Raw genomic sequence first — 11,374 nt, 5'->3', positions numbered from 1 at the left:
CCTGTCCCTGTCCCTGCCCCTGCCCCTGCGCCTGCTGCCAGTTTCAGGCCACCCTAGGTTCAGTCCTGACTGCACTTGCTGGCTGTATGATCCTAAGCAAATGACTTAAGTTCTTTGCACCTTTTTCCACATCTGTAAAATGGGGGGCATTGTTCTGAAGAATAAATGGGCAAAAGCACTTAACATAATACTTGATGTAGGAAATGCTCAATGAAAACTCGACTTTATTATCACATACACACACTCTCTCTCTCTCTTTATAATGAGATTCTAAATGCCACAAAGGCAGGGACCCAATCAAATACATTTCACATCTCTACAGAGACAAGCTATCTTTCAGAAACTGTTCCTCTGGCTCCCACGTTGGCACTCACTCCATCTTTCACTTCAAAGCTTTCTTTTTTTTTTTCCTTCCATTGAAATTCTGATCTCAAGTATCTATCTAGAGCCCATGTCCTAAGCCCCCTGACAACTATAGTTCTATATGGGTCCAGGTTAAGCATGGAGGTAAGAACAGAGTTGCCAGGTAGAACACAATGTGTTCACGCAATATTAGAGTGTGTTAGTCACTCAGTCATGTCAGCCTGACTTTTTGTGATCCCATGGACTGTAGCCTGCCAGGCTCCTCTGCCCATGAGATTCTCCAGGCGACAATATGGGAGTGGGTTGCCTTTCTCTTCTCCAGGAGATCTTCCTGACCCAGGGATTGAACCTGGTCTCCCATATTGCAGGTGGATTCTTTACCATCTGAGACACTAGGGGGACATACTTACACTAAAAAAAAAAAAAAAAAAAAAAAAAAATCATTGTTTACATGAATTCAAATTTAACAGGTTGTCTTTTATTCTTATTTGCTAAGTCGGGCCACCATAAGCGGGAACTTCTCAGGGACCTCCAGCCACGCAGCGCTGTCTCATTTCTCCCATTGGGAAATTGCACTGCGACCAAGTTGGTTTCCCCGGGACCTCTCATACAGACCTGGGATCATGTTTATTACAGCCAACTTGATTCTTCGGTAAACACTTCCAAATGTGAATAAGCATTACATCTCATATAGTGGTTTTCACAGCCTTTCTGACTTTCTCTCCACTCCCTGCCCTTATGATCCCTGCTTTTATCGCACCAGGAACACACACGAAGAAAAAATAGATATGATGGATGGGGAGGAGAGAAGTGGCTGCAATAATCTTTATCTTCCTTTCCAATTTTTGACCTTGCATGTAGAATGTGGGTGGGATGCTCACTGGTACCTTGTGTGTCCACAAACGCCCTGAGAGGTGATAATTACCTTCACTGGGAAAAGAATTCTTAGATCATAATTCTTTTCTTTCAATGTGAGTAAATATTGTTCCACAGACTTCTGGCTTCTGTTTGTAAATGAGCCTAAAGTTCTTTCCTTTGGACTGTGATGACCTAGAAGGGTGGAATGGGGGAGGGGAGGAAAGATCAAGAGGGAAGGGATATACATATAATTGATTATCCCTGTTGGCTCGTTGGTAAAGAATCCGCTTGCAGTGCAGGAGACTTGGATTTGATCCTTGGATGGGGAAGATCCTCTGGAGAAGGAAATAGCAACACACTCCAGTATTCTTGCCTGGGAAAACCCACAGACAGAGGAGCCTGGCGGGCTACAATCCATGGGTTGCAAGAGTCTGACACGACTTAGTTATTAACCACACCCCCATATATATAATTATGACTGATTCTCATTGCTATATGGCAGAAACCAACACAACATTGTAAAGCAGTTTTCCTACAATTAAAAAACAACAATAAATTCTTTGCTTTGGGAAAAAAATAAAGTGAGTTCAAAATTTAAAAAAAAATAAAGTCCTTTCCTTTGAAAATAACCCACTTTTTCCATCAATAGCTTGTAAAGTGTTTTTTTCTTTTTCTTCAGGGCTCAGTAATGCCCCCTGATGATGTTTCAGGGCACTTCTATTTGCAACTGTCCTGGAACCATCTGTGAGCCCTTCCACAAAATCAAGACCTTGTCTTTTTTCAATTAAGAAATGCTTTTTTCTGTGATCTCTTTGATTATTATTTCTCCATCTACCCTTCTAGAGTGCCTGGTTTGTTTGGGTTTGTTTTTTATTTTTAATATATTGGTTTCTGTATTTCTTAGCCTTTTTGCTCCTGATTTCAACATCTTTGTGGTTTTATTTTGTCTGTGACTCCCATTTCTCCCATATTTATCCAGAACATGAATTTGGTCCTCAGCAGTGACCATTCTCTTTTACAGTTTGCCTATCAATTTTTTTAATTCAGCAATTGCTCCTTGTTGTTTTCGAAAATCAATGTTTTCTCTAATTTTCCTCCAGAGTTCTTCTTTCTTTTCTACTGAGGTTCTCATCTGCCTCATTATTTCGTTCTACCTCAGTAAAAGCCACCTGTTCTAGTTGTTTACTAAATTCCCCTAAGTGGGTGATGAGTTTTATTCTTCTATTCATTACTGTATGTTTCCTGAACATTCAGACAGTTGGAGCTGTTGAAGGTCTCTCGAGCCAGTGGGCTGACAGTGAAGGAGCTGTCAAATGATGGCCAGCTCCCTCTCTGCAGGAAGCAGCTCCACCCACATGTCTCCCCTTACAAGGCAGAGAGGTGTCCTCTCCTATCCCACCCCACCGGTCAGGCAGCAGGCTCAAGCAGCATTTCTAGCAACCAGTTCAGAAGGTTTCTACAGGCCCGTTGGGCCCTATTAGCTGTTGTGCCTTTCAGAGATTTATGAAATCTTCCATTTTCACCCTGAGAATGGAGTCTTCTCTACCCTGGTCACTCTGACTTCATCTGAGCCAGATGCCCAGTGCCATATCTGTTTGGGTTCCCCAGCAGGCCCACCCACCACTCCTTTAGAAGAGAACCGCTATGCAAAGGCCTGCAGGCCGCAGGGCTGGGGCTGTCCTCAGAAGAGCAGCTTGCCCGCCTCCACTGTAAGTATTACTATTCTAAGACCTCCTCATCACTGTCCCAGAAGGAACCAGACTTCCTCTGGGATGGCTGAGTGAATAGTTCCTTTAAAGGCAGTTGTGGGAGAGCAGGAAGTGCTCTGCGTTTGGAATCAAAAGACTCAAGTTTGAGATCCAATGCAAAGCATTTTGTAAATGTTCAAGTGTGCTTGTCATCATGAATTATCTCTGTAATCGTATTTCTGAAGCAGACTCATTCCAAGCCCGGGTCCTGAGCCAGGGCCTCCAGTGCTCTCCAAGGAGGCAGACATTTTTCTACAGAGAACTCCACTCCAACTCTTTTAGGGAAATGGAGCTGTGATAAATCAAGACTAAATAACAATAACAGAGGCTACACCATATTTTCCTAGCATGTTTATGAGGACGTCATATGGAACAGAGCTAAAGGGCTTACTGAAGTCAGGATATTTTACGTCTATTGCTTTTGCCTTATCTTCCAGACCTGTCATTCTGACATTGGAGGAAATTAAATTGGTCTGATGTGATTGGTCCCCTGCACAATCAAGCTGGTTTTCATCCAGGATCTTCTGGTTTTCTGGTATTTGTAAATTAATTATTGAATGATTTGTTGTAATATCTCTCATAGGATAATAGTGCCTGTCACAGCACATGACATTCATAATATGTTTTTGAGTTTCTTGGCAATGTGTGCTAAGTAAATGTGAACTATTATTGTTGGTCTCTATCAAAGGTGTCAGATGATCAGGCATGAGAATGAGTGGATAGGTTGGGCTCTCCCTCTGAGCAGAATATCCCACTCACATAGAACTTCCTTTGGGAACAGGAACTGTAAAAATCATCCTTACCCTCATCTAATCTGCCGAGTTTAGCCTCTTTCTCTTCTTCCTTCCCTCTTCCACTCACTCGTGTGGTCCACCAGGTAATGCACCTGTCCAAGAAATATTCATTCAGAGTGAATGTACCTTAGAACACACCTGATCATTAATCCAGGAAAGATGAGACATTTTTACCTTATACCAAAACCTAGCATCTAATTCAGGGATGCTAGGAACCAAGACCAGAACCTCAAGTCCCCACTAATAACCACTGACAGCAGTTTGTGGCACTGATTGGGGTTTTGCTTTGTTTTGTTTTTTAATAAAAGAAGGAGATAAAAGTCAAGGCAAGTCTCAGTCTCAATGCCCTATGGGCTGGTTGGAGGAGGTCACAGAGTCACTCAGTATCTCACCTGTCCAATGAAGGGACTTGACTAGAGGTCTTGAGAGAATCTTTCCAGACAATAGTTCTGCTTGATATCAGATTCTTAGAACACAAACAAGGAAGATACTATATTAGACCAAATGAAAACCAGATTCCCTGAGCATTGACCTAAAAGCCTAATGGCCATAGTACCTGTGAGAAACCTCATGGATATAACCAAGCATAGCAGCAAGGATTAAACCCACAAAATTTTGAACTAGGCAAGGGAAGTCCATCTGCAATGCAGGAGACCCCAGTTCGATTCCTGGGTTGGGAAGATCCCCTGGAGAATGGAACGACTACCCACTCCAGTATTCTAGCCTGGAGAATTCCATGGACTGTATAGTCCATGGGGTCACAAAATGTTGGACACAACTGAGTGACTTTCACTTTCAGTGGAGGTCCTTGGTACTGCTGCTCCCTGCCATGTCCATCCTTCAGTGGTTCCCTCCTTCCTTCTCACTTTAGGCTCTTGATGCCTTTCTATTACTGATGGCCCATCAGTTCAGTTCAGTCGCTCAGTCATGTCCAACTCTTTGCGACCCCATGGACTGCAGCACGCCAGGCTTCCCTGTCCATCACCAACTCCTGGAGCTTGCTAAAACTCATGTCCATTGAGTCAGGGATGTCATCTAACCATCTCATCCCCTGATGTCCCCTTCTCCTCCTGCCTTCAATCTTTCCCAGTATCAGAGTCTTTCCCAGTGAGTCAGTTCTTCAAGTCAGGTGGCCAAAGTATTGGCTTCAGCATCGGTCCTTCCAATGAATATTCAGGACTAATTTCCTTTAGGGTTGACCGGTTTGATCTCTTTGCAGTCCAAGAGATTCTCAAGAGTCTTCTCCAACACCACAGTTCAAAAGCATCAATTCTTTGGCGCTCAACTTTCTTTATAGTCCAACTCTTATGTCCATACATGACTACTGGAAAAACCACAGCCTTGACTAGATGGACCTTTGTAGGCAAACTAATGTCTCTACTTTTAAATATGGTGTCTAAGATGGTCATAGCTTTTCTTCCAAGAAGCAAGCATCTTTTAACTTCATGGCTGAAGTCACTATTTGCAGTGATTTTGGATCCCCCCCACCAAAAAAGTCTCTCACTGTTTCCATTGTCTCCCCATCTATTTGCCATGAAGTGATGAAACCAGGTACCATGATCTTTGTTTTCTGAATGTTGAGTTTTAAGCCAACATTTTCACTCTCCTCTTTCACTTTCATCATTAGACTCTTTAGTTCTTTCTCACTTTCTGCCATAAGGGTGGTATCCTCTGTGTATCTGAGGTTATTGATATTTCTCCCAGTAATCTTGACTCCAGCTTGTGCTTCATCCAGCCTGGCATTTCCTCCTTTTCCAATTTGGAACCAGTCGGCTGTTCCATGTCCAGTTCTAACTGTTGCTTCGTGACCTGCATACAGATTTCTCAGGAGGCAGGTCAGGTGGTCCGGTACTCCTATCTCTTTAAGAATTTTCCACAGTTTGTTGTGATCCACACAGTCAAAGGCTTTGGCATAGTCAATAAAGCAGTAGATGTTTTTCTGGAACTTTCTTGCTTTTCCGATGATCCAACAGATGTTGGCAATTTGATCTCTGGTTCCTTGGCTTTTCTAAATCCAGCTTGAACATCTGGAAGCTCACGGTTCATGAAAAACTCGCAAATAAGTAGGTCTTCTCCAGGCAATGTTCACTGCTCACTTATTTCACAATCCCACTCCAGCAAGCAAACTAACCTGTCCCTCTAGCACTATCAGAAGATCTGCTTTGTGATTCAGATTCATCAGGAATACAAATTGGAAATACTTATGGCCAATAACAGTTTATTGCTTTACATTCTGAGAACCTTGGGATGTTACAAACAGAGGTCATTTTAGCTATGTGGCAGGAAAATGGTTTGGTGTTTCTCTAAGCACTCAAAGCTCACCAGACCAACTGTAAGGCATCCTATTTTAACTAACAGCTCATCCTCCCACCAATGGAAGAGGGGTGGGATGGGATTAAAAAGAGGTTCAAATCTGAAAACTTGTCACATTAGAAGTGAGAAAATGCCTAGCTCCTATTTTCATTTTGGGTCCCCTGTTCCAGGGAACTGCAAGGTGGCGTGATGGCACAAGCCCAAGCTGAACAGGAGGAGCCCTGGGTTCTAATTCAATTGCTGCCACCGATGCACTGAGTGATCCAGACAAGTCTCCTGTCTCAGAGCCTGACGTTTATGTTGTCGATCATGGGAGCGAATCAGGGGGTCTCTTAACTCTTACAAGTTGTGGTTCTAACCTTCACTTGTCTGTTCCCACGTGAAGAGATTATACTGTCAATTGTCATCAAAGCGCTGCAGGCCTGGGGGCACTCTGTTAGCAGTCACTATTCCTGCTGGCTGAGCATGAAGTCTGTCACTCCAGATTTTCCCTTGTCCTTTCTATCAAAAAGATACATCCTGGTCTTTAAAAGTTGGCTCCTGCCAGATTAACTCACTTCCAAGCAGCAGGCCAGCCTTCCTCCCCTAGCAGCACTTTGAAATGTAAAATAAAGGTTTGTTTTGTTGTTTTTCTCACCACCGACCTACATGTGGAGGCATGGAGCCTGGCTGTTATGGTTGGAGATGTGCTGTGCATCCTTAATGACCTCAGCATTCCCACCAGCAGAGGTGTCACCTTCACAACCCGAATCCAGCTGAAACTTGCAAGCTAATCAGAAGGACAATGTTCCTGTGCACGCAGAAGGTCCAAGCCCCAGAGTCTTCCTGTCCCAGACCCTATGGGCCATAAAGCTACCAATACAGTTCAACCAAACATATTCCAGTCACAGCCTCAAGGATGCCACAGTGGGACTTCCCTGGTGGCCCAGTGGTAAAGAATCCTGCCAATGCAGGGGACATATGTTCAACCCCTGGTCCGGAAAGATCTCACATGCTGCAGGGCAACTAAGCCCATGTGCCACTACTACGAAGCCCATGTTCTAGAGCCTGAGAGCTGCAACTACTGAGCCCACGAGCCACAACTGCCAAAGCTCGTGTACGTAGAACCTGGGCTCTGCCTCAAGAGAAGCCACCACAATGAGAAGCCCATGCACCACAACAAACAGTAGCCCTGCTTACTGCAACTAGAGAATGGCTTCACACAGTCATGAAGATCCAGTGCATTCAAAAAAATAAAAAACCACACACACACAAAGAATGACACAGTGAAGGTTGTGGCCAGGAAGTCTTCACAGAAAGGAACCTGCTGAAGAGTCAGAAATTCTTGGTTTAGTGTGAGCCTGCCTAGTGGCTTAACCTCTCTGTGCTTCAGATTCATTCTCTGTGAAACAGGAGTACCAACACCTGCCTTGTCTTTTGCAAGAATCAACTAAGGTGACAGATGCAAAATAAAACACCTTGTAAACCAAGGCTCTTTGGGGAGGGCAGCATCATAATTGTCACAGAATTGTTTCTAAACAGACATGCCAAAATCACTTCCTCACCCTGACCATATGTATTCTGGAAAGGCCCACAGAAGATTCCCTGATCCATGCTGTCTAGTCCTAGTTGGCTCGGCTCTAACTCCAGACTCTGGACTCCTGAATGCTGTTCATGTTGACTAATAAATCCCCGGCCTGTTCATGGTCACCTACATTCACATGTCCATCAACCCAACACAAGGCCTTAGCAGCCATCACATCTATCCAGTGATGTCTTTAAACACCATCTTGGATACATATCCCTTAAACATGAATGACTCTGATGGTGATATGTCACTAATACCATACAAACCATGAATACATGTACACTATCTTTTGACAGTTTTTTATTTTTTTCCATTTATTTTTATTCATTGGAGGCTCATTACTTTACAATATTGTAGTGGTTTTTCCCATACATTGACATGAATCAGCCATGGATTTACATGTGTTCCCCATCCCGATCCCCCCTCCCGCCTCCCTCTCCATCCCATCCCTCTGGGTCTTCCCAGTGCACCAGCCCTGAGCACCCATCTCATGCATCCAACCTGGGCTGGTGATCTGTTTCACCCTTGATAGTATACTTGTTCCAATGTTGTTCTCTCTGAACATCCCACCCTCGCCTTCTCCCACAGAGTCTAAAAGTCTGTTCTGTATATCTGTGTCTCTTTTTCTGTTTTGCATATAGGGTTATCATTACCATCTTTTTAAAATTCCATATATATGCGTTAGTATACTGTATTGGTCTTTATCTTTCTGGCTTACTTCACTCTGTATAATGGGCTCCAGTTTCATCCATCTCATTAGAACTGATTCAAATGAATTCTTTTTAATGGCTGAGTAGTATTTCATGGTGTATATGTACCACAGCTTCCTTATCCATTCGTCTGCTGATGGGCATCTAGGTTGCTTCCATTTGACAGTTTTTTTTAATGGCCCCAAATCTTTGACATGTTCTCCCATTAAAAATTAGAGTCAGTCACCTCCACATAAATCTGCACAAATGTATGCGTGCTTCGACCAGTAGCGTATGGCACAAGTGGTGGTGTATGACTCCCAGCTGAGGTCAGAAAAGGCCATACAACTTCAACTTGGATCTCTTGGAACACTCACTGTGGGGGAAGCCAGATGCCACTCAAGAAGTGAGAGGTTTAAAAGATACATCTCCTTTGACCTCTCAACTGCAATTTAGAAGTCTGCTCTAGTGAAGTGATTACATGTATACACAAGAAATTATCTGAATCAGCTGTATGGATGTTCATTCATAAACTAGCAAAACATTGGTAATAAGCTGAATATTCCACTGAAATATGGTTACATAAGTTTAATATATTCACACAAGAAAATACTTTACACCTGTTTAAAATTATGCTTTTGAAGTATATTTGATGAAAAAATATTCATGATCTATTGGTAAATAAAAACTGAGACTGCCAATGGAATCTTCCTTATGTCAAAACTACATGTATATGATAGAAAAAAAATACCAAATTATAAAAATGATAATGTCTGGATACTGGCATTGCTCCCAGTTTTTACTTACTTTTTCCCATATTTTCTACATTTTCTATTAGCAACAAACTCTACTTCTATAATTTAAATAAAAGATATTCCAAAGAGAAAGAAAAAGAAATGTGATGCTCAAATTGACAAGAATGTAAAAAGAGCCTGTGTACCCCAGTGCCAGTGACTTAGAAAACTAATAGGATCGCCAATCATAGCTACAGATAGAACTGACCCAGCAAACTGGAGACTGAGATTGAAGATCAGAAACCAGAAGTTAAAGGGAAGCTGGGAGAAGAAAGTACCAGATGGAGAACCATCCAGTCCAACAAAAGCCCCAGGGCCCTGGTCATACCATTACAGGCAGAAGGTGGCTTACAGTTTATTACAGAACTATAGGAAGGTGGTCATTCAATGTGCCTACATGCGTGGGAAAGTGGGAGGAGCTGGAGTGGGAGCCACTGGCTACAAGCCCCTTGGGTCTCCTGAGGATTCACATTAGCAAAATACAAACTCTAGCACCGCACTGTCTGATATGGCAACCACTACCCACATGAGCTATTTAAATTTAGAAATTAAAATGAAATAAATTGCAAAACTCAATTCTGTCACATTGGCCCCATTTCAAGTGGCTAACGGTTATCATGTTGGACACAGCAGAGTAGGATTTTTCCATCGTCACAGAAAAACGTTCTAGTGGACAGCACTACTCTAGGGAATTGCTTAACTTGGATTCTTTGATTTCTGCAGACATAGCAATGCATGGTGGAAGGATAGAATTGAAAGTCAGCAGGCCAGTAGAAACTCAGCTCTCACACTTATCAAATGTGATATTTTGGACCCATTATTAACCTCCCTGAGTCTTGGTTTCTTTATCCATCAAATGGGAATAATAACATCTGCCCATAGTGCCATGATAAAAATTGGGGAAGGATGGGGGAAGGGATAGTTAGGGAGTTTGGGATAGACATGAACACACTGCTATATTTAAAATGGATAACCACTTTTCCGGTAAGCGGCCTGAGCTGACCCTTAAAAATGGTGCGCTATTCACTCGACCCAGAAAACCCCACAAAATCATGCAAATCAAGAGGTTCAAATCTTCATGTTCACTTTAAGAACACTCGTGAGACTGCCCAGGCCATAAAGGGTATGCATATCCGAAAAGCCACCAAGTATCTGAAGGATGTCACTTTAAAGAAGCAATGTGTGCCATTCCGCCGTTACAATGGTGGAGTTGGTAGATGTGCACAGGCCAAACAGTGGGGCTGGACCCAGGGTCGGTGGCCCAAAAAGAGTGCTGAATTTTTACTACACATGCTCAAAAATGCAGAGAGTAATGCTGAACTTAAGGGCTTAGATGTAGATTCTCTGGTCATTGAGCACATCCAAGTGAACAAAGCCCCCAAGATGCGGCGCAGGACTTACAGAGCTCATGGTCGGATCAACCCCTACATGAGCTCTCCCTGCCACATTGAGATGATCCTTACTGAAAAAGAACAGATTGTTCCTAAACCAGAAGAGGAGGTTGCACAGGAGAAAAAGATATCCCAGAAGAAACTGAAGAAACAAAAACTTATGGCCCAGGAATAAATGCTGCAGAAAATAAATAAATAAAAAAATAAAAATGGATAACCAACAAGGATCTACTGTATAACACATGAAACTCTGCTCAATTTTATGTGGCAGCCTAGATGGAAGGGGAGTTTAGGGGAGAATGGATACACATATATGTATGGCTGAGCCCCCTTTGCTGTTTACCTGAAACTATCACAACACAGTTAATTGTGTTAAACTGTCACAACAAACTGTTAATTTAAAACACTTTTTTAAGTTACAGAACATAAAGAATACAATATTTCAGTGATTACACAAGTAGGTGTTCAAAAAGCTATCATACTAATGAGGATCCATGGGGTCCATCCAAGAGCATCTCAGACTATCCAAACCAATCAGACCTACTCAGAAACCAGGACTCTTGGCACCCAGCATCAGCTTAAAACTAAAAAATTCTCTGGATTTTTGCAAGGTCACCTGATCTCAGCGTAATATAAACCCAAGCACATGAATACTGAAAGAAGCAGGTAGGAAGATGCCTGGGAGCTCTGTAGCCATCATCCTTCCCCACAGCACAGCTTCCTGTCCCCAACCTGCAGATGGGGGACTGGGGCTCAGCAAGGTTATCAGTGGTGCAGCTTACGACACAAACCCAGATCTCAGGTACCCCACACATCTCCTGCCACCTGCTAAAATGTCTTATGACGGTGGCATTCTG

The 11,374-nt window shown here is 42.9% G+C and overlaps 1 protein-coding gene across 1 annotated transcript; it reads left to right on the top strand.

Annotated features, from left to right (window-relative positions):
• Positions 1 to 10,127: 10,127 nt before the first annotated feature.
• Positions 10,128 to 10,692, top strand: LOC136173407 (large ribosomal subunit protein uL22-like). The gene has a single exon (XM_065943025.1). The coding sequence runs from the start codon at positions 10,138 to 10,140 to the stop codon at positions 10,690 to 10,692; it is 555 nt and encodes a 184-aa protein (XP_065799097.1). The 5' UTR covers positions 10,128 to 10,137.
• The last annotated feature ends 682 nt before the right edge of the window (positions 10,693 to 11,374 follow it).

This window comes from Muntiacus reevesi, chromosome 8 (genome assembly GCF_963930625.1).
Source record: "Muntiacus reevesi chromosome 8, mMunRee1.1, whole genome shotgun sequence".
NCBI lineage: Eukaryota > Metazoa > Chordata > Mammalia > Artiodactyla > Cervidae > Muntiacus > Muntiacus reevesi.
This window is presented reverse-complemented; position numbering and strand designations above follow the sequence as displayed.